The 24,308-nt window shown below is 38.1% G+C and overlaps 2 protein-coding genes across 2 annotated transcripts; one reads left to right on the plus strand and one right to left on the minus strand.

The window, feature by feature from the left end:
* The first annotated feature begins 348 nt into the window (after positions 1 to 348).
* rac1a (Rac family small GTPase 1a) lies at positions 349 to 7,237 on the plus strand. The gene is made up of 6 exons (XM_051673876.1): positions 349 to 672; positions 3,150 to 3,221; positions 3,710 to 3,827; positions 4,492 to 4,554; positions 4,952 to 5,111; positions 5,975 to 7,237. Exons 1-6 carry the CDS (start codon positions 638 to 640, stop codon positions 6,103 to 6,105), a joined length of 579 nt encoding a protein of 192 aa, XP_051529836.1. The 5' UTR covers positions 349 to 637; the 3' UTR covers positions 6,106 to 7,237.
* Positions 7,238 to 7,388: 151 nt separating this feature from the next.
* crym (crystallin, mu) lies at positions 7,389 to 22,020 on the minus strand. The gene is made up of 8 exons (XM_051673874.1): positions 21,808 to 22,020; positions 21,563 to 21,713; positions 15,560 to 15,622; positions 15,370 to 15,471; positions 15,106 to 15,289; positions 10,803 to 10,924; positions 9,771 to 9,855; positions 7,389 to 9,354 (listed from the first exon to the last, which is right to left on the minus strand). Exons 1-8 carry the CDS (start codon positions 21,972 to 21,974, stop codon positions 9,257 to 9,259), a joined length of 972 nt encoding a protein of 323 aa, XP_051529834.1. The 5' UTR covers positions 21,975 to 22,020; the 3' UTR covers positions 7,389 to 9,256.
* Positions 22,021 to 24,308: the final 2,288 nt, after the last annotated feature.

Raw genomic sequence — 24,308 nt, forward strand, 5'->3', positions numbered from 1 at the left:
ACCAGGAAGAATTGGCAATCCAAAACGGAGGAGTATAGGAAACCCATTTCCAAACATTATTTAATAAAGTAGAAACTGGCACAAATTGTAAGCAAAATCAAATAACTAAACAATCGGAAGTACTAGAATTGGCAATCAAAGATAATCAGAACTCAGAGTATTAAACCAAAGTATTTTTTTTATATGTCAGATGAAACTTTATTTGTTTTATGAATGTATATATACAAAAATGCTCTGAACAGAATTGGAATATTGCACTTGTTTATAATGGGCTGGGAGTGCTCTAGTTCGTCGCTTCAATTGAACGTGAGAGACGCGTTCCCGCTCCAGTCCGTGAGGCGGCAGCAGAGAGCGTGTTTATTGTTCGGGACGGGACAGGACAGGACATGTGTGTGCGTGCGTGTGGATCGGGATCTGAGATTTTTGGGTGGTGGCTGATTGTTTAACTTGCGCAAATGCGCTGGAATGCGGTCGACCAGCTAACTTTATTCCGTCAAGTTTAAGTGCAATTTCACATTTGACCTCGACTTTTCTCGAGCACGCGTTTGTTTCATTGTGGACTCGTTGTGTTTTCCCGGTCACAGCAACTTTTATTGATTCATTTACAGACCGAGCTGAGTGCTAACGGCATACACAGATGCAGGCCATAAAGTGTGTGGTGGTGGGGGACGGGTGAGTTTACCTCATTTACATTCTTTAATTTCACGTAGAATAAAGTTTCGGTTTTCTCTTTCCAGGTCTCTTTGTTCGCTGTGTTGTGTTTTGTAGTTTAGAGAACTCGTGGGCCTTTAATTTAGGAAGTGTTGTGCCGTTTTTGTAGTTCACAGAGATTGTAACTGTTTCCTCAAGGCTGACCCACATGTACCTCTCTAAATCTGCTTCTGGAGGATCTTGAACGTACATGTTTCGCGTTTCCACGGTCATGGAAAACCTGATAATATCAGGAAAATTCATAGAAATCAATTTTATCTTAAAACAACTGTGGTAACCTCATGGGGATTTCTAGTGAATATAATTCATAATATGTAGGGATGCACCGATATGGAAATTTTGGCTTATAATTCAGTGTATTTGAAGGCTGATAAATCTATATCTGGATAAAAATCTATATTTTGTGTGTGTCTGATTACAAAAACAAAGGCACACCTTATAGAGCCACATCCAGAGCACTTCTAATGAAATCAGTCATGTAAAGTGGATTATTGTTTTCATTTTAAAACAACTACAATATCAGAAAACAAGGAACCTGCAAGAAACATCTAAAACTTATACATTATTTACCAAATGTAGTCTACTTTGAACCAGTTAAATAAAGACATTTTACATTCCTATGGCCAACTTCCTTTTATTTAAAGAAGCATGACTGTGCAATTTAAACTTAATTTGAGTGAGCTACTTTTATAAATAGAGTGCATTGCACTTGATTCAAACCTGTGAAAAGAGAAAACTAAGGGATGCAAACAAGTCTCAAACTCATTGTAAAAAACAATATGCTTTAACATACAAAAAGAAAGAAAAAAATGCATGTGTAATAAATACTGTATAATGGAATTTTTACTCAGATCCAGAATGATCCTCTAAAGAAGGGGTTGGCAACCTTTTTGACATGGAGTGCCATTTTTTTTATTTCCTGGTCAATGGCTGTGCCAACGTCCACCCCAATTTTGCTTCTTTGATTACTGATCACGAAATTGTGTGGAATCTTAAATATTTCTTATATAATGTCATACATTTTTCAAAATCACACAGAGGTTTTTCGCACATGCGAAAGTGTGTTTTCATCAGCTGGATGAGAGACTAAACACTATTAAATTGTGACAAGACTCACAAGCTGTCACAAACCGATCAACTTTTTAGCCCTTTCTGCAGAATCCTAAAACTTTATTTCCAGGTTTAATTTATATTTTGAATAGACTCAGATTATGTTTTCTCTTTTAATCTTTTAATGTAGTTTTGAGTGAGACTATGGTTTAAGGACTGTGTACCTGTATGCTGGGTTAGAAATTTCAAGGATTACTAGTGGTGTTTTCATTACATCACATGTTGTTCTGAAAGCAATAAGAAACAAATGAAACACTGAATGTAGGCTGTCATCGGCGCAGCCTGACCGAAGCAAAGTGGACACGTTTACTCGCGCGATTAACTGAAAGTGAAGCGCTGCCGGCTGCGCGAATGGCTTGCACGCGCTGCAGGAGTCTGTTGGGTATGCTGCAGTCTCTTCACATTTTAACTTCATTTAGCCTCCCATTCAGCTGATAAAAACATGCTACAATGATCATGAGGAAGGATTACATCGATTAGAATGCAGGTGCGGAATTTCATATGAATAAAATAGTCTGCTTCTCTCTCGCCATTGCTGGTGCGCCAATGATTACCCCTCTGCATGCCAATGCTGGCATGTGTGCCATAGGTTGCCGACCCCTGCCCTAAAGCAAAGCCAGAAGGCACCAATCAAAACCCACATGGCGAGTAGCATGTGCCTGAAAAAGCCATCATTTATCGGCTTTAATATATTGGCCAAATTTTCTTATCGGACCGATAACTTTAAAATGTTCATTTATCGGCCGATACCGATATGGCCGCCGATATATTGTGCATCCCTAATATTATGATAATATTGTGAATAGTGATGACTAACAGTGAATATACATTTTTGTAATTATGCTTATCTTTAAAATATTTAATTGTCTAGAATTAAAAAAAAAAAATGGCTTAAAAATCATTATCCAGCAATCACAAACAACTAGAAAGTGTTTAGAAATTCATTAGCCCAAAGGTGTGGGAACCTTGATGTTTAAATGTCCGTTTATTTGTCAGCTGGTCTCCAACTGAGTTCGGTGTTTGTAATGGTATGTTTTATTCACGTGCTACGTATTCCGTATACGTCATATACATATACAGTACATATGATGTGGGCAAATGCTGTCTGGATGTATGGGGAGTGATGCAATGATATATGTAAGAAGTCAACAGCCAAACCCACTTTTATAATTCACACGAGTAATACTGGCTCATTTTAATGCCAGGCAGACGTTATAAGGCATGTTTACACTCATAAATATCACATGATATCAGTGTATGTTATGTAGGGCACAATAAAATCTATCATTTAATGTATTTCTTGATGAATGGTGTTTGTTTCTTCTCAGGGCTGTGGGAAAAACATGCCTTCTGATCAGCTACACAACCAATGCTTTCCCTGGAGAGTACATCCCAACTGTGTAAGCAGACCTCAGTGTCTTACCCCTCTTATTTTTGAGTTTCTGAAAGTCAACATGAAATCAAAATTGACCCTACGTACTGCACGATCATGGTGTTATTGTGCAGAATTCATTGGTGCCTGTTATTCTGTTTAAGAATAAGAGATTTGTAATTTTTATTAAAAAAAAAAAAAAAAAAAAAAAAAGTCCAACCATAAAACAACTTTCTTGACATGCTGATGACAAAATCCCTCTTATTTTTCAATCCCTCCCATCCAACCTCATGGCTTCATTCTGGTATGTAACAACCACTTTTAACAAACCAAGCAATTCCTGATGGATAAGAACCAGACCCACCATACATTTTTTTTTCATGTGGAATATCTTGTCACTCAGAAATACGTCAGGTTATGGAATTAAAATGTGTTGCAAGCTGTGTTGACCTGAGTGTTTGCCATACTTGATCTCTACACACATCATACGATGCTAAACTATTTACGTTCTTGCAGGTTTGACAATTATTCTGCTAATGTGATGGTGGATGGGAAGCCAGTAAATCTGGGACTGTGGGATACAGCAGGACAGGAGGATTACGACAGGCTTCGACCACTGTCCTACCCTCAGACGGTACAATAATAGTTTTGCGATATTTTATTTCAAGTCAACGGAACCATGATATCAAACAAAGCCATTGTAACCAGATTAAAATGTTTAATGCAGGGCATAAAACACAAGTAAAGGCATGTTTTCCACACTGTTTTTCACTACATGAACACAAGGAAGGATGAGATTTAATCATTTCCATTTATATGCCCTGATATAACAATAATTGAGAAACAGTCTTTAGGAAACTTAATGGCCAAATAAAGACACAATAAATCAACGTAACATTTACTATGTTGCTTAATTCTATGTTGCCAGCAAAATTATTGTGAATGCATCCTGAATGTTCAATATATTCAACACTAGTCTAATAAAATATTACAATATCTGATATAAGTATTTGGGTTAGGGTAGGATTTCAAATACCATTAGTGACCGTTCTGTGTCTTTTAGGCACAAACCTCACTGTTTTTCTGCTCACTTTCACTGGAGAAACAAGTGGAGTCAGTTTGCAGTTCATTAATGCAACAATCTAGTCAATGCAGTATTGTTCAGATAGTCAAATAAGTATAAAGGATTACAGCAGTATAAAGACTGTGTGAAAGGGCTTTTTTAGTGGAGTTTGGTTTTTAATTATGATTTGATGGCTTGATGTAGTGACTGTTTTGTTTTATCCTTTTTCATGTAGGATGTGTTCTTGATCTGTTTCTCTCTTGTGAGTCCAGCCTCGTTTGAGAATGTCCGCGCAAAGGTAAGCAAAATCATTCTGTGGTTTAAATCAGTGTAGGCAACTTTCGAAATGATCACAGCGGGGAAAAAAGGAAGAGGCTGAACTAAGAATAGTCTGTCTGGCTAGACTTTAGACAGATTGAGCAAATGTGTCCCATCAAGTCATTCCAAAGGCTCAAAAATAGCTTGATGCTGCTGTAATAACATTAAGCATAGAATTGTGCTTTTGCTTTAAAAAGTGCAGTGTGTACTGCACAGTATTTATTAAGTAGGAAGCTAGTATTCCATTCTGAACATTGCTATATTTTCTCTACAGGTATGGAATTTGGTGACTGAATGGAAATATGTGCTTTTGACAAAATAAAATGACTTTGTTTACAATGGACACTCAATATCTCTCTTCTGCTGTCTTTTGATAGTGGTATCCAGAGGTCAGACATCATTGCCCCAACACCCCCATTATTCTTGTTGGGACTAAACTTGATCTGAGAGACGACAAGGACACGATTGAAAAGTTGAAAGAGAAGAAACTCACTCCGATAACCTACCCTCAAGGCCTTGCTATGGCCAAAGAAATAGGTCAGCATATTATTGTCTTCTGGGCTGGGTTATATAACTTTTTTTTTAAATTATTATTATTATTATTATTGCAATATGTCAATATACACAATTAACTTTTTAATGATACTTGATGTATATCTAACTTTCTGCTCTGAAATGGCTTAAAAAGATTATATTTTTGTTTCGTCAAAGGAACCACCTGTAACTAAATGGCCATTGTTGCCATGTAGATTCAAAATGATTGATGTAAATACAGTAAAAAATAATAATAAAGGCATGTTGTAGTACAGTAAAAAAAAAAAAAAAAAAGGTATGTTGTAGTCCAATTCCCAAATTAATTACTGTTCTGAACTGGTTCTTTTGAATCTACAGTGCAAAAAATACAGTGCATCTAGTGTAGTCTGTTTCCCGAACGAATGACTCTTATGAGCGGTTCTTTTGAATCTACGGCACGAAACATAAATAACAAACCTACAGTAAGAAAATAAGTGTAGCGCGGTTCCTGAACAAATCTCTTGTTAGTATAAGCTCTTTTGAATCTACAGAGTGATCAGTGTAACAAGGAATCTGAACTGGAATTGTAAAATTCTTTACTATTCCCATCCCTATACCAACTCTAATGTAATTTTGCTACTGAAGTTTAAATCAGAGATGGTATTGAAAATGTTTGTCTTTATGCTTGTATACTCGAGTCATACGGAATGATCATGAAACTATTCTAATATCATGCTCTTTAGGAAACATAATGGCTAAATAAAGCAAATTAAAATCATCGCAAATGAATTGTGAATATTCAGTCAAATGTATAAAGACAATTCGGTCTGAACACTTTATATGGGTCCGCTTGAACATTTTATAATTGTTTTTTTTTTTTGCCACAGGGGCTGTGAAGTATCTGGAGTGCTCAGCCTTAACACAGCGTGGCCTTAAGACGGTGTTCGATGAAGCCATCCGTGCTGTACTGTGCCCGCCCCCGGTGAAGAAAAGAAAGAGGAAGTGTTTACTCCTCTGAATTGACTGCAAACAGCAGCAGCTGCAATCTGAGCTCACCTGAGAGGAGAACAATGGAGGCGGGGATTGTGGGAAATGTGTGTTGGGGAAGGAGTGTTCTGCACAGTGTATCCATACAGATATTTCTATCTCTTGCATTGTAATTACACAACTAACTAGCTATTAAGAAGCCTGAGTATTTGCTTCCGAGAGATGGGGAGCGGCATCCGTAGCTGTTTCCCTTGTACACTAAGAAATTCCTGCTGCCTTCCAATTATGTACTTTATTTTCCCCGTTTTTACGTTAAGAAACTAAATACTCCTTTCAGTTTCTTTGTTTGTCCCTCTGTGAGCCCATATATTTTGTTTACAGTCTGCATTTGTGTAGAAAATGAATTCTTCCCTAAAGTAAAACCTACAAATAATGGATTTTAATTTGCTAACACTAACTATCTCATTGTTTTTCTAAAGATGGAGGGTTAATCATGCATGCCTGCAAGAAACAGAGATTGCAGTAATATTGAAGGAACTATTTTACAAGTGGACAGCTGAACAAAGCAGAGAAACGGTTATTGGCTCCTATGTTGTGGTTCCGATGCTATAGAATTTATTTTGTTTAACTAAGAAATGTACGTAGTTAAAATACATATATCAGCATTGTGTTGTCAGCATATAGCATATTTTCACTAGTTTATTTTAATATTCAGAATGACACTGTTTAATCTCTCTATTGTAGTCAGTCTTTTGGAGGAGTTTGGCAGTGTTTTATCCATTTTACAGTCCCTCAGTATTGTATTTAGACTGAAATACCAGTGCCTAGTATCAGACCAGGATTTGTTGGAAGGCTGAGCATGCCATCTGTACCTTAAATTAGATGCCTCTACAAAGTGGATTAACAGTAATAAAAAAGATGGAAACTATATAAATGGTTTGAGTTTAGGGTACAGACATCAAAAGTGTTAAACTTCTAATTGGTCTTTAAACACAGTTAAAGGTGAAATGGTTGTGATTTGCCACATAGAATGTTTAATTTCTTTGTGTAACATGAACAGTTCTGTTACAAATGCCATTTGAAATGCTTTATTCATGCATTCTCCACTAAAGCTACAATGTATTAACCTTTATGTCTGCAACAGAAATTGAATCTAAAACATTTGTCTTTGTCCCTTGTGTTTCATGTGTAAAATCATTACAGGTTATCTGAATAATATTGAGATTTAAAGAAATGTTCTGAGTTTGATACAGGTTAAGCTCAATCGACAGCATTTATAGCAGAATGTTAATTACCACAGAAAATATTTTTGTCTCAGTCCTCGTTAATTTAAAAATTGCAGTTACGGTAAGGCACTTACAATGAAAGTGAATGGAAACCGTTCATAAAATACGCACTGTTTCAAAAATATCGCCACACGGCATAAACGTTATACGTGTTACCATGACTTTAGTGTGAAAAATTGCTTGCTAAACTTACCAGTGTAAAGTTATATCCAATATTACAACTTCACTGACATGATGATGCAAAGCCATAAACCCTATGAGCAATTTTAAAACAAATGATATAGGACAGAGATTTAATCTTACTAGAGTCATGTTAACAAACGGTGTGGCCACTTTATTAGGTACACCTGTACACCTACTTACTCGTGCAATTATCTAATCAGCCAATCGTGTGGCAGTAGTGCAATGCATAAAGTCATTCAGATACAGGTTATGAGCTTCAGTTAATGTTCACAACAACCATCATAATGGGGAAATGTTTTTTAATTTGAGTGATTTTGACCATGGCATGATTTCTGGTGCCAGGCGGGCTGGTTTGAGTATTTCTGTAACTGCTGATCTCCTTGGATTTTCATGCATAACAGTCTTTAGTGTTTACTCAGAATGGTGCCAAAAAACGTCCAATGAGCAGTAGTTCTGCAGACAGAAATGCCTTGTTGATGAGAGAGGTCAACAGAGAATGGCCAGACTGGTTTGAGCTGACAGAAAGGCTACAGTAACTCGGATAACCCCTCTGTACAATTGTAGTGAGCAGAATAGCATCTAAGAATGCACAACACATCAAACCTTGAGGCGAATGGGCTAGAACAGCAGAAGACCATGACGGGTTCCACTTCTGTCAGCCAAGAACAGAAAAAAGGCTGCAGTAGGACTATAGTCTGTGTAGTGTAAGTTTGAAATTTTTGGCTATACTTTTGAAACCATGTGTATTTTAATGTTTATGGACAAGCCCCATTCACTTCCACTGCCTTACTGAAACCATGATTTTTATATAAACAAAGGATGAATCAAAAATATTTCCTTTTGGTAATCCACATTGTGCTACAATGCTGTCAATTGAGCTTAACTTGTATACTGAATCAGGGATATTCCTTAACCAGACACAACACAAGATTCCAGCCGCAAGTAGTTTATATGTCTAAAGTGAAAGTAAATATTCTGCTCAATATGTCAATCACAGCCAAATAAAACATTTTATGTTTAATATACAGCTGGATTTTGGAACAATGAGATTTCACTGTGGGCGGTACCCTGCATTATGCTGCTGAAATAGAAACCAAATGACCAACACAATTTCCTTTTGCTCATTGCATTGCAAAAACTCATTTACCAAGAAGAGATTGCTTTTATTGAATGCAACAGTCTGGTTACGAAAGAAAAGATCCCATTTATTTATTTTTTCCTAGGCAAATAGATTTTTAACGCTGCATTATTATTATGCATTCTTATTACAAAAATTAAAAACAATTTATTAAACTGTGTTTAATAGTGTAATTCCTGGTGAAGAAGTACACTACCCATTCTCCAACAGACAAAGATCCGCCAATTGGAGAGTCGCGTCAAACAAACGTGCAGACGAGCTCTGCAGCACCCATCAACTCCAATGATGCAAAAGAGTTGGCCTCCCTATATATATATATATATATATATATATATATATATATATATATATATATATATATATATATATATAATATAATTATTTTTGCTTCAAATCAAAAAATTTAATTTTGATTCAGCTTGGAGCTGGTTGGTTTGGATTAATGCTTAAAACCCTTATATAGAGTATTTTATGAAAAATTCTTTTTTAAAGTAATTTCCAATCTGTTAACCTTTAAAAGAGTATGTAAAGAGTGAGGTCATTATGTTCTTATGATCAGGCAAGAAAACACCCTTTCAATCATCTGGGGAAGCTGTATTTTTGGTCCTTAACTGTTCACTTTTCCACTTCTCCAACACAAGTTTGGCTGTGACGGCATCCTGTATCCCCATACCTGCATTTAAAAGCACAAAACAAATGTCTTTGTTAATAACCAGCTAGTCATGACAAATACTTTTCCACTGACTTTTCTAATATTGAGCCAGATTTATTATTCCAAGACAATGTTATGCTTTCCAAAAACATTCAGTTTAATATGAACACACTCAGAAATGACTTGCCCAAGTTTTGATTAAAACTGGATAAAGATCAGTGGGGGGTGCTTAACCTTGAGTAATATTTAAGTTTTAAATAGAACTAAAATATTTTCCCTCGTCTCTTAGGAGGCCCAGAATGCAAACATCATGCTATTTAAGGGCACATTCTGCTAGAATGACTGTCCCTATCAACACAGAAAACTCTTAAGTGAATGCTGTTTCAGTTTTTCATCTTGTTCTGAGTTTTTGGATCACAACTGTGGAAACATGTTACCCAGTGACTTGAACACTGTAGTCTTCTCACGCTGAGCAGGAAAGGATCCATTTATAACTTCTCCAAGCTCTGCGAAAATCTGAGCCTGGAGAAATAAATGGAGCACAAAAAAATAATAAATTCAGATGTAATATGTTTGATAGAGTCACTGTTTATGTATATGAGGCAATATATATCTTAAGGGGCATTCACACTGACAGAGCCGACTGACCTCACAGTGAGATCTGAAACAGTAGGTTGGCTTCTCTTTAGCTAAAATCGGACTGTGGTTACCGAAATTTGAAACGCTGCCCCCAGTGGCCAAAGTGGTAACTGTTGTTGGGCATGTGCACGTGAGCTCCATTTTCCAGGTGTAATATCCACAGAGGGGCGCCAAAAGCGAGTTGTGAAGCGAGTTGTTTCGAGCTGAACAGGCTGTAATACAGTGAAGAGGAATGCATATTTTATAAACTGATTCCAAAGTGCTCATCTTGTCAGAACCCACTATCCATTAAACATATTTTACTGGACTATCATACCTCTACACATCTGAGGAACCGGTATTATTCAGGTGATTCTTTTGAAAAGGTTTTTATTCAAGTGAATCCAAATTTAGTTTTAAGGTTTTTAGGAAAAATTTATCTTAAACACCTCATTTAACATTTAACTATTTTAAATAACTAAACCTGGTTCCTGCCATGAATATAGCCATAGAAGCTGGCATGGCGTAAAAAATGAAAGAAACAAACAAAAAAACTGATTCCCCCCCCGACCTAAACCCCAAACCTAAACCTAACCATGCCACAGGGTTTAGGTAAACATGCATTTTTTTTTTTTTTTCACAAGTGGTGGTCATTTTTGTGTGCAATTTGCATCAGATAATCAGTAAATGGTCTGTGGGAGTGTCGTCTGATGCTGAGACTACATTGTCACTGCAAATCTCTGTCAGTGTGATCGCCCCTTCAGGCACCTAAAATAATCGTTAAGTGAAATTCAATGTAATTAGCTACAGTATATTGTTTATTGGACAGTGTTGATGGTACTGAAACATACTCCAGACAGAATGATATCTCCTGACTCTGCTAAAGCACCCTCTCTGCTGTCCACATACACCAACGCCTCTCTCATCAAGACATCATCCAGCTCCCTCCAGTCTGGCCGGCAAGCACCAACCGCTGTCATAAAAAAATAAATTAAAAAAATCATCACAAAATGTCTCATTATACAATGGATAGTGCCAGTCCTGGATGCTGATTGGTCAATACAGTATCCTAGCCATGCTAAAAATCCACAATTTAGTATCACCTATGACAAGAAACACCTGTTCACCTAGCTATTGTGTATATCACTGCACAATTATTGCCATAGTGACCAATTATTAACCTTAATTTGAGCATTTCTATCTTCTAGCAGAAGGATGGCACAATAAATCTCCACTTTCAAACAGCCCTCTTAAGCGCTCTTTGTTTTGGCGATTCGCATTCTTCATGCATATTGCCACCAACTGGGCACGGAGGAGAATTTATAGTAAAAATGGCTTTAATATTGATCTGTTTCTCTCTCACACCTATCATATCACCTCTGAAGTCATATGGATTACTTTTATGCTGCCTTTATATGCTTTTCGGAGCTTAAAAATTTGGGACCATGTTGACTTGCATTATATGCACCTGCAGAGCTGAGATATTCTTCTAAAATCTTCATTTGAGTTCCACAGACGAAAGAAAGTCATACACATCTGGGATGTCTTGAGCGTGAGTAAATGAGAGAATTTAAATTTTTTGGGTGAACTATCCCTTTTTTTAACTTTTTTTTATTTTTTTTTTTATAAATACCTTCTATTTCAGTTTAATGTGGATTGACAATTAAGTTTGAGCATCCCAACCAGACGAACACAGCAACATTGGCTCAACCAATGGTGTGAGTTTTGGGTGGGACTATCTTTTTGTCCACCAGATGTTGGGTCAGTGTTTGGGAAACCTATTTGAAAACAGCCATTATTTTTGCAATTCCATTTGGTGACTAAAGTGGTGCAAAATTTATACACTTCACCTTTAATTAAATAGCTTTTAAATTAAAATTAGTGTCCATAATATTTTAATTATGAAGTAACCATTTTAAAAATCAAATCACTTTTACTGTCACACAACCATATACACAAGTGCAATAGTGTGTGAAATTCTTGGGTGCAGTTCCGAGCAACATAGCAGTCGTGACAGTGATGAGACATATACCAAATCTACAATAAACATCAGATTTACACAACACAATTTAAAATCTAATATACACATAATTACACACAACACAATATACAAATAATAACATACACTGTACAGCATACAATACACACAATATAGAATACACATTATACAATAAAATAAATAGTATATATAGTATATATAAAATGTACAGTAGGTTGTACTGTATTGACATTCAGGCTGTCAGTTGATAGTCAGTTGCCAGTGTGTTGTTAAGAGAATATAATTTATGACAGTCCAGTGTAAGATAATAAGATTAATAAAGTGCATTGCTGATGTACATTGATCGTGAGAGATTAAGAATTCAAAAGTCTGATTGCTTGGGGGAAGAAGCTGCCATGAAGTCGGCTGGTGCGGGTCCTGATGCTGCGATATCGCCTGCCTGATGGTAGCAGTGAGAGCAGCCCATGGCTCGGGTGGCTGGAGTCTCTGATCCTCCGAGCTTTTTTCACACACTGCCTGGTGTATATGTCCTGGAGGGAGGGAAGCTCGCCTCCGATGATGTGTCTGGCAGTTCGCACTACACTCTGCAGGGCTTTGCGGTTGTGGGCAGTGCTATTGCCGTACCAGGCGGAGATGCAGCCAGTCAGGATGCTCTCCACAGTGCTGGTGTAGAACCGTGTGAGGATGTGGCGGTTCATTTCAAACTTCCTCAGCCGTCTCAGGAAGAGGCGCTGATGAGCCTTCTTCACAATGGCCTCAGTGTGGACAGACCATGTGAGTTCCTCAGTGATGTGGACACCCAGGAACTTGAAGCTGCTGACTCTCTCCACTGGTGCTCCATTGATGGTGATGGGGCTGTGTTCTCTTTCTCTTCTCCTGAAGTCCACCACAAGCTCCTTTGTCTTACTGACGTTGAGGGAGAGGTTATGCTCCTGACGCCAGCGTGTCAGAGTGTGCACCTCCTCTCTGTAGGCTGTTTCATCATTGTCAGTGATCAGACCTACCACCGTCATAGCATCAGCAAACTTAATGATGGCATTGGAGCTATGTGTTGCCACACAGTCATGTGTGTACAGGGAATACAGGAGTGGGCTAAGAACACAGCCCTGCGGGGCTCCAGTGTTGAGGGTCAGTGATGAGATGTTACTGCCCATTCTAACCACCTGGCGTCTGCTTGACAGGAAGTCCAGTATCCAGCTGCACAGCGAGCTGTTTAAGCTCAGAGCCCGGAGTTTCTCATCAAGCTTTGAGGGCACTATGGTGTTGAATGCTGAGCTGTAGTCTACAAACAGCATTATCACATACGTAAGTGTTCTTTTTTTCCAGGTGGGAGAGAGCAGTGCGTATTGTAGATGCAATGGCATCATCAGTGGAGCGGTTGTTGTGGTAAGCAAACTGCAATGGGTCCAGTGATGGAGGCAGCACAGAACAGATGTAATCTCTGATTAGTCTCTCAAAGCATTTGCTGAGGATGGGGGTCAGAGCAACAGGGCGCCAGTCATTTAAGCAAGTGATTTTGGATTGCTTTGGTACAGGCACAATGGTGGACGTTTTAAAGCATGTGGGGACTACAGACAAAGAGAGGGAAAGGTTGAAAATGTCCATAAAAACACCAGCCAGTTGGTTCGCGCACGCTCTGATGACATGGCCCGGAATGCCGTCTGGACCCGCGGCTTTACAGATATTCACCCGTCGGAAGGATCGGGTTACATCCGCTACAGAGACGGAGAGTGAACTAACCTCTGTAGGTTCGGCCGCGAGAGCTCTCTCCGCGAGGGCAGTGTTATTTTCTCGAAATGAGCATAAAAAGTATTTAGCTCATCCGGGAGAGAGGCAGCGGTGTTCACGGCGGTTTTTATTCCCTTAAAAGTCCGCGATGATGTTAATTCCCTGCCACATGCTTCTAGAGTTGGTGGTGTTAAACTGTCCTTCAATCTTGTTCCTGTACTGGCGTTTTGCTGCTCTGATAGTTTTTCGGAGGGCATAACTGGCTTGTTTCTGCTCCTCTGTGTTCCCGGAATTAAAAGCGGAGGTCCGCGCATTAAGTGCCATGCGAACATCGCTATTAATCCAAGGTTTCTGGTTCAGGTAGATCCGTATTGTTTTGGATGGAAAAACATCCTCTACGCACTTTCTGATGAAACACGTTACGCTATCAGAGTACACCTCTATGTCGTCATCAGAGGCAGACCGGAACATCTCCCAGTCCGCGTGATCAAAATAGTCTTGTAGCATAGAGTCTGATTGGTCCGACCAACACTGGATCGTTCTGAGGGTGGGTGCTTCCCGTTTCAGTTTCTGCCTGTAAATGGGCAGAAGCAGAATGGAAGAGTGGTCCGATTTGCCAAATGGTGGGCGGGGGAGGGATTTGTAGCCATCCCGGAAGGGAGAGTAGCAATGGTCCAAAACCCGGTCCCCTCGTGTGTTGAAACTGATGTGTTGGTGGTATTTTGGTGCGACTGATTTGAAACTGGCTTTATTAAAATCCCTGGTCACAATGAACGCGGCCTCGGGGTGCGCGGTTTCCTGCTCACTTATACTCCCATACAGTTCCTTGAGTGCCCGGTCTGTGTCGGCTTGTGGGGGGGATGTACACAGCTGTGATAATGATCGCTGTGCATTCTCTTGGTAGCCAGAATGGTCGATACAGAAGCATGAGAAATTCCAGATCGGGAGAGCAGAAAGATTTGATAGAATTTACGTTCCTCTGATCACACCAGGATTTGTTGATCATAAAACATACACCACCACCTCTGCTTTTCCCTGAGAGGTCTTTCGCTCTGTCTGCTCGGTGTACGGAGAACCCTGCGGGTTCGATAGCTGAATCTGGAATCTCCGCAGACATCCAAGTTTCTGTAAGGCAGATAATGCAGCAGTCTCTCGTTGGAAAGAGATCCACGCTTTCAGCTCGCAGAGCTTGTTGTCCAGAGACTGAACATTTGCCAGTAGAATACTGGGTAGCGAGGGTCAATTTGCACAACGTCTAACTCTGATGAGAACGCCGGCTCTGTTTCCCCTTATATAAGCAATAAGTCACTCAAGGTCGTGCTATGTAGTAAATATAGTCACTCTTCTGTGCGTAGTGCTTATATTCACAATACTGCATTGCCTTGAGTGTCTTATTGCTTGAAAAACTGTTATATGTTATAACTGACCTGCAATGTGGGCACCTGGTTTGACCCACTCGCCAAACAGAATGGGTTCACTTGCACCTGTGGCAGTGACTATTACATCAGCTCCCATCACTGCCTCCTTCACTGAAGAACACACTGTCACAAGGCCTCTGAGGTCATTTACAAACTGCTCAGCCATTTCTCTCCTTCGACTCCACACATGGACCTGAATTAAACACAACATTGTACGATAAAACAAACAGTCTTCTTTAACTTGGATGTATGTTCCATTTTCAGACAAGTTACCTCTTTAAACTTGAAAACCTTTGTAAAGACATCATAATGGCTTCTAGCCTGTTGCCCTGAACCGAGGATGCACAACACCTCTGACAGAGCAGGTTGTAACAGCTGAAGAGGGAATATACATATGTGGGATAACTGAGTTCATATTATACATACAGTATTATTACAACGGTGTTATTTCAGAGGAACTTACTTTAGCTGATATAGCTGACACTGCTGCTGTTCGCCTGGCTGTGATCGCCTCCCCATCCATAATCTGAAATGTTAATAATAATGTCATTACTAAGGATTATTCATAATGTGTAATGAGACCGATAACTGATGACCGACCAATAGTCTGATTTTATTTGACAAGCTTTGCTCAAAGAGCGCTGATATTTCTTAAAACAGCACTGGAAATCTTCACTGTTAAATGGTCGTTGACAAATAAGACTTTCCAAGTCAAGTGCTGTAACATAATAAGGTATGAAAATACCTGAAATGCACCTTGAATACACATGAGTGTACACAATCATTAATTTCAAAATAGTATTTTTCAATGGTAAAATAATAATATATTTTTAAAATATAAAGAATTTGGGTCACAAAGAAGGTTTCTTAGGGTTACTCCATTTGACATTAAAATATGTGCCTTTTCCTAAAAATGTCAAAACATCTGATATTTTAACATCATGGGGTCATCTCTGTTTGCATCTCTGTTTTTATTTTTTTTTGTCACATGACAACAGAATAGCTACCAGTTGGGAAAAAAAGTTGGTCAAATATTATTAATATTTTTAAACAAAATTGTATGTCTTTTTTAGAAATAATAATAAAAGATCATTACAAACTACTTATGCTGACATTTCTTTGTTTAAGAATTTAATCTTTTTTTTTTTCTTTTTTTTTCTTTTACAGTCTCTGGACAAGGGATCCACCGATACAACTTTTTCTCTTCTGATCTGATATCTGAAATCTCAGTATCGGCCGATACTGATGCGATACCAGTGTTGTTTTTTCATAATCTGTTTAGAATATCTTTACCTCACTCTGTGATACTAATTGGGGGTACTTTTTTACACTGATCAGCCACAACATTAAAACCACCTGCCTAATATTGTGCAGGTCCCCCTCATGCCACCAAAACAGCACCAACCCGTATCACATAATAGCAATCTGAGATGCTATTCTTCTCACCACAATTGTACAGAGTGGTTTTCTGAGTTACCGTAGACTTTGTCAGTTCGAACCAGTCTGGTTGACCTTCTCTGTTGATCTCTCTCAACAACAAGGCATTTCCATCCACAGAACTGCCACTCACTGGATGTTTTTTGTTTTTGGCACCATTCTGAGTAAATTCTAGAGACTTGTGTGTGAAATCCCAGGAGATCAGCAGTTACAGAAATACTCAAACTAGCCCATCTGGTGCTAACAATCATGCCACAGTCAAAATCACTGAGATCAAATTTTTTTCCCCATTCTGATGATTGATGTGAACATTAACTGAAGCTCCTGACCGTATCTGCGTGATTTTATGCACTGCACTGCTGCCACATGATTGGCTGATTAGATCATCGCTGGATGATTGTCGGTGCCAGACGGGCTGGTTTGAGTATTTCTGTAACTGCTGATCTCCTGGGATTCAATAGAGAGTATAATTTACCATGTTTTATACACCTGTTTCTGCAGACGTTTGTTAAACAAGCTTCAATATCAAGTAATGTAGGAACAATTTATCGATATTAATAAAAGTGAATGTTGAAAAAGTGAATGTATCTGGGGCCTGTGTAGCTCAGTGGTAAAATACGCTGGCTACCACCCCTGGAGTTCGCTAGTTCGCTAGTTTGAATCCTAGGGCGTGCTGAGTGAATCCAGCCAGGTCTCCTAAGCAACCACATTGGCCCGGTTGCTAGGGAAGGTAGAGTCACATGAGGTAACCTCCTCGTGGTCGCTATAATGTGGTTCGTTCTTAGTGGGGTTGGGTGTGAGTTGGGCATGGTTGCCGCGGTGGATGGTGTGAAGCCTCCACTCACGCTATGTCTCGTGATAAGATGCGTAGGTTGAAATCTCAGACGCGGAGGCAGTTGGGATTCGTACTCCACCATCCGGACTCGTAAACCACGAGGACTTAAAAAGCACATTGGGAATTGGGCATTCCAAATTGGGAGAAAAAGTAAATGTATCGCTTACACTGTATATCTCCCTGAGTGCCTACATGTTTGTGTGATGTCAAGCACCTGCATTTCGGAGAAATCAGAGTAGAAAATGTCCACACAAGTTTCCCACTTGGAATTCCGACTTAAAGTGGCATTCTATTGCACTTTTCCTAGTAGGAAGTTGGAAAATCCGACATTCCGAGTTGAATGGAATGCAGCATAAGCAAGTAGTTCAACTGGTAATGTGATTCTATATGATTCTATCAAAATTTATTGCAAACAAAATTTAAATCGCAAATATTATTAGAAAGCTTTTTCTTGGTATTAGTCCTCCTTGGTTCTGGCTTTTCATGCATGGACGTGTTTTTAAAATGTCAATCGGATTTATTAGTTGACTGCCACATAATGTATGATAGGCATACAGTGTCTTATTCATTGTGAAACTGTGTTTTCTTATGAATGAATTGCATTGAAGACTTAAAATGCATGGGCCGCAGCTGGATTCTAAAAGGGCTGCCCCCATGAGTGAGCCCCTCCCCATGTAGAATAAAACAGGTTTTATAAGGTTACTGATATGACTAGAGTCCTCATCTTATGTGAGTGGTCAAAATGTTATACATATGTTTCAAAATTACAATTAATTTCTTTAGAAGTAAAACTTTTAATGGGGGAAAAAATTACTGAGTGCACCTTCAGACAGTTATTTTTTGGAACCCATTCAACTTAAATATTTTTGTAATTTGTAAACAAATAATAACTGAAGAGGAATAATACATTATTATTACTATTTTCTTTTTTTTGTGATTAACATTTTTTTATTTATTCATATATTAAACAAAGAAAAGCAAAACAGCAAAACATATACAAACAGAATCAATACTTTACCTGCCCACCTGCCCACTTCACTCAAAAACCTTTTTATTAAAGGGTCACACAACTAAATCACATAAATTTGCTGGGAATAAAATACCCAAATACTTAATGCCCTGTCTGGGCCACTGAAAGGCACCTGGATGAAAAGCCATTACGCAGTATGCTGTCGAATTTAGCTGTCAAATTTAGACCAATTAACTCTGTATCCCGAGAACTTAGAAAAGGAATTAATAATTCTGTTGAGGCAAGGCATAGATCTAGTAGGGTTGGAGACAAATAATAAAATATCATCTGTGTAAAGCAAAAGCTTATGCACCATACCACTCGCCACCACCCCTGGAAAATCATCTTCCTTTCTTATCGCGGCTGCTAATGGTTCCAGGGCAAGACAGAACAATAATGGGGAAAGAGGGCAACCCTGCCGGGTGCCCCTATCCAGAGTAAAATAATCTGAAATTAATCCATTTGATTGTAAAAAACAAAAAAAACAAAAAAAATAAAAAAGAAATGTAACTTAATCCATCCAAAAGTATTCCCGAACCCATTTATTTCCAAAATCTTAAAAAGATAATCCCATTCTACCATATCAAACGCCTTTTTGGCGTCAAGTGAGATGGCAGCAACCGGAGACTGATCATTCGCCACTTACCACATGATATTGATGAAAAGCCTAATGTTATCAGAAGAGCTGTGGCTCCGAATAAACCCCACCTGATCTATATGTATAAGAGATGTCATAACCTTACTTAATCAATTAGCCAAAATTTTTGACAATATTTTTACGTCTAGCTGGATCAGGGAAATTGGACGGTAACTCTTACACTCGCTTGGAACTTTGTCCTTTTTAAGAATCAGACTGATCTGGGCTTGTGTCATGATTGGCGGAAGCTTTCCATTCTTTAATGATTCTGTATAAACTTCTAACAAAAGTGGAGCCAGTCCTGTAGCACATGATCTAAAAAATTCAGCGGCAAAGCCGTCTGGCCCCAGAGCCGTGCCTGTAGGCAAGGCCTTAATTACCTCATCAAGCTCCTCCAAGATTATCTCAGAATCAAAATTTTTTTTGCTCAGTTGTCAGTTTAGGGAGTTCTAATGGTTCCACAAAGTTTCTAATATCTTCATCAGTAGACGAAGAGGTGAAACTATAGAAATCAAGATAGAATTCTTTAAAAGCATTATTAATATCAATGTCCGGGGTAAATATTTCACCACTAGCAGATTTCACTGAGGGAATGGTAGAAAAAGACTCTCTAGCCAAAAGCTTCCCTGCTTTGTCCCCTGACTCAAAGTATGACTTGTCTTGCCCTGAAAAGCCAAAACTCCACCTTCCACAACAAAATAGTATTATATCTGTATTTCAACCGGGTCAATTTTCTGAGGCCATCAGACTACATTCATCGCCTCAGCTCTGCCACAGCACTTTTAATATTTCCTTCCAATTCCACGAGTTCTCGTGCTTTGGATTTTTTGATGAATGAGGCGTGAAATACGGTATGATCCGACCCCTAAGCACCGCCTTAAGTGCATCCCAAGCCACGCCCACAGAGGATACTGGGGACCAGTTGGTCTCCATATAAGCATTGATTTCAGCCTTTAACATTTGTTGAAATTCAGGATTTTGCAAAAGGGATACATTAAAGCGCCAACTATATGATTTCTTTTTCTCCGTATGTGGCAACATCTCTAAACTCACCAGGGTGTGATCTGAGACTAAGATGTTTCCAATTAAGCAATCAACAAGAGATGAAATGAGGGGCTTCGATATAAAAAAAATATCTATTCTAGAATAAATATTATGGACTGATGAAAATTTTTTTATAGTCCCTACCCGATGGGTTCAAAAGTCTCCAAATACTGTGTCTGTAAGACCAAGATTTTTACACATCCTCTGAAGCGTCACTGTTGCTCTAGGGGGTTTTCACGCTTTTGCTTCACTATGATCAAGGACTGAGTCCATCAAAAGATTTAAGTCTCCTCCCAATATTATATCATGAGGGGTGCCAGTGGCTTGCAACATCCCTTCAAGATCTATAAAAAAGCCCTGATCATCAACGTTAGGTGAGGATTGCCTCACCAGCCTGCACTTGTTATGTATGTGTGTCAACAGAGCAGCGGCATTAACTTAAATTCACTGCGCAAGCATACCATATCTTAAATGCAGCCTTTTACGATTCACAAAGCTATCGCATGTCTTCAGTTGGCTTTGAATAAAATGCACGAGTCATATGGACTACTTTAATGGTGCTTTCATGTCATTTTTGGACCTTGACGATAACGTACAGGACTAATACACATTATTACATGGCTCTCTAGAATACTCTATTCTGATTGGTCAATGACTCCGCTTCAGGTCAGGGTCCTGATTACCCTGTCGGGGGTTTATTGTGCGATAACAACCAGCTGACTGTAGATTATCCCTTATTGTAGATTATCCCTTATGATCCATATTGGATTTGGATTGGGCTTGTCATTTCGATACCCGATCTGTCTAAATACGTATCGGAGCATCGGTGCATCCCTACTCTGGACAGTTACACCACTTAAACATTTTTTACTTATAAACTAAATAACTTTGAAATTAAACACATGCTCATAATAGTAGAGGTGTATTCACATCATTGTTCTGTGTGAAGTGCATTTTAATGTATTTTTGAATTGCAAATATATTAGCTTTACGTTATTGTCCCTTATATCACTCAGTCTGTGCTCACTACATTTGCAACAATTGTAACTGAAATGTTTCATACTTAATACTGACTTATTGTTTATAGAAATGTTGTTTTATATCATGCTGCTGTTATACGGAATATCAGTACATCATTGATTACCAGTGGCTGATACAACTATTATTTTCATTTCATTATATATTTGTAAGATTATTACCTGTGACTCTAACCCATACAGAAATCTGATAAATGGATATATATGAACATTTATTTTAAAATCAGTTTATTTCTTTGAACATATGTACAAGTATTTAGATAAATATGTTACATATATGAAATGACATTTTTGTAGCATTTTGAAACAAATGTTCAAGTATGTGGCTTTTTTTACATTAGTGAAAACCATACATGGCATACAAAATGTCTTTAATGTGTTTTACAAATATTGCCATATATCAGATTTCTGTATGGGAATCACAAGGCAGTCGAGCCCTGTGGATGAAGGCAATCTGCATAACTCACCGCTGTAACATTACCATACTCCGGATCAAACAGTAACACGGTGGCTTGAGTTGATGGTAAACTCGAGCCCTCTGCACGTTTGTAGAAAGCCACCATCTTAGTACATAAAATCCCCTCAGCGGCCATATATGCAGGCATCAGACCCAAAAACCTGACAGATACATAAAGTGTTTACTGCTATATCTCTATGTGTCGATAATGACAGCGATATTCTAAAATACCGATTTTTTATATTTGTATCATACCCATCATGTTTGTGAATGGGGACCACTGATCTCACAGGCTGAATTATTTCCGAACTGTCACGTTTGGAAAACTTTCCCATGGCAGACTCCAGCCTGGGAATCAGATCATCGTAGCAGAGCAAACGTGCGACCACATCTGTGTTTAATAACACGGGCGACTCGGCCATCTTCAGTCAAAAAACTTGGAGCTTTGTTGTGGACTTTAGCTCTTAAATCACGTGGTACGAAGCAACCGTTCAGGCGTATATTACCTTTCCGTTAATCGATTTTTATATTTTTAAGGACATATTTTATTATAGCTGTACAAATCTGCATACTATGACCAAATCCGATGGAAAATTACATTATTTATAAAGAGCCGAATATTCTTTTTAATATAAACTTTTTAGTTTATAAATACAAAAGATTTCATATTAGAATAAAAGCCCTTTAAATGCCAATTGAAAATTGTTTCAAAAACTCCTCAGTTTAGCAATATCTAAAGGGGTCTATATGCCGCTGATGAATTTGCTGTATCTTCATTAGTAACACTTTACAATAAGGTTCCATTCATTAACATTAGTTAACGCATTAGGTATCATGAACTAAAAATTAATAATCTATTTGTTACACCATTTATTCATCTTTTAATGTTAGTTAATACAAATGCAATTGTTTATTGTTAGTTCATAGTGCTTTAATGTTAACAAAAACAACTTTGATTTTAAAAATGTATGTGTTCAAAATAACAAAAGATTAATAAATGCTTAAGTATTGTTCATTGTTAGTTCGTGTTCATCTATGTTGTTGACTACTGTTAACAAATGGAACCATATTGTAAAGTGTTACCTCTTCATTTAAAAAAATCACAAAAAGTTGTTGTGATTTTGCAAACCAGTGCTTGTTCACTTGGCAAAACTATTTTTTAAAAATTATGCTTCTTGTGATGGCTATAAACACACAATGCATGATCTCCTGACTTTTGTAAGCAGTGGTGTAGTAGTAACTGAAGAGGTGGGCTTCCTAACCACTGTGTCGTGAAAGATTATCTGGTGTGCCGTGGAAAATTATCAAATTCACACAAAATAAATAAAAGCATGAAAAAAAATAATAATAATAATCATCATAATAATTTCATGGATCCAAACTCCTCACCTTTTGGAGAAATTCGCCGTTTTGAAACCATAATCGGTCACTTTTGAGACTGTGAAGAGCAATGATTAATGTGCAAAAGTGACTGATATTTATGCGTGTTAAGGGTCTTTCACATGACTCGCGTCAGCGCTGCAGAATATACTGAAGTCTGTGAAGTGACGCCATTTTACACCTGTCTCATTCTGTCTCCCTCATTCTCTTCAAGGACTCTTATTTTCAAGTTTTCCCCCGGACTCCATTTCCCAGGATTCACTGCCCTAATAACTCCTAGTTCATCATCATCTGCAACTGCTTTCTATTAACGCGTTTGTTTCTCAGTGTATAAATACCCTCTAGTTTTATTAAATCTTTGTCAGTCATTGAAGTGTTATGTTATGCTTAGTTTGATTGTTAAAGATTTAGTGTTTGTTCCACTCCAGCATTTATTATTGTTGAGCCTTTCTTCTGTTTCCACTCCTGCGATTGTCCTACAACAACGTTTATAATTAAAATGAATCTACTCCTGCATCTCCTCTTTTCCTCTCCAAGACACACCCACGTTACAACACGAAAGTGCTTTTCACGCACGTTTTTGCTTCACCAATAATGTCTTTGAGAGCACTAAGCAACAAGAAATATTTAAAAACTGTCCAAATTTGTGAAGAGACATTGAATGTCTCATAATTTCTTTTAATTGAATATTACCTTATCGTTTACGAATATCAGACGCCAGTTATTGAACTAATTTAAATTCACCAAGAAAACACTTAGACCTAAACATAAATGAGTCCTTTTATTCCTTTCTGCTATCAAAGCAACTGCAAGCTTTTTTTCTCTCTTCCAAATACATGTTTTCAATGTTTATTGTGCACACCTCGTAAAATCGCCCCTCTGCGACGCTTTCTGCAGTTCTTGTCATGTGGAGGGCAATGCAGCGCTCAATGCTGGCATTGAACGGAGCATTGATGCCTCGACTCAACTCATGTGAAATACGCTTTACAATGACGAAAGAACATTACTGAAACTCAAAATGATTATTATTTGTCTATTATTGTGGTCTTTTCTGATAAAAGCCACGCTCAGTGGTTTAAATAGGCTACTATAGGAAAATGATCCCGTAGAACTGCTTTGTGTTTATAATTCTTATACTGAAGTCAGTAGATTTGTTGCCATGCAAGTTTTAGTAAAGGAAAAGATAAGGACGTTATTGAAACTCATTTCCAGAAGGGGTCACTGAACTAATCAGTTAATAAAATTGAACAAATTTGTGAAACAGAAGCAAGCCTCACAAAAATACTCTTTATTTTGCAGCTAATTCTGCTCAGTTGTAAACTTGAATCACTCAAACAGCTGGAATTGGTGCTTTTACCTTATTCTTTAAAAAAAAT

The sequence above is a fragment of the Myxocyprinus asiaticus genome, chromosome 36 (assembly GCF_019703515.2).
Source record: "Myxocyprinus asiaticus isolate MX2 ecotype Aquarium Trade chromosome 36, UBuf_Myxa_2, whole genome shotgun sequence".
Classification (NCBI taxonomy): Eukaryota; Metazoa; Chordata; class Actinopteri; order Cypriniformes; family Catostomidae; genus Myxocyprinus; species Myxocyprinus asiaticus.

Excerpts from the sequence above, each read along its gene's own strand:
- rac1a (XM_051673876.1), top strand. The coding sequence starts at position 638 with ATGCAGGCCATAAAGTGTGTGGTGGTGGGGGACGG. Across the intron at positions 3,222-3,709 it reads GGAGAGTACATCCCAACTGT|GTTTGACAATTATTCTGCTA; the intron begins GTAAGCAGACCT and ends ACGTTCTTGCAG. Across the intron at positions 3,828-4,491 it reads CACTGTCCTACCCTCAGACG|GATGTGTTCTTGATCTGTTT; the intron begins GTACAATAATAG and ends TTTTTCATGTAG.
- crym (XM_051673874.1), bottom strand. The coding sequence starts at position 21,974 with ATGGCCGAGTCGCCCGTGTTATTAAACACAGATGTGGTCGCACGTTTG. Across the intron at positions 15,623-21,562 it reads AGTATGGTAATGTTACAGCG|ATTATGGATGGGGAGGCGAT; the intron begins GTGAGTTATGCA and ends TTAACATTTCAG. Across the intron at positions 15,472-15,559 it reads TGTCAGCTATATCAGCTAAA|CTGTTACAACCTGCTCTGTC; the intron begins GTAAGTTCCTCT and ends TTCCCTCTTCAG.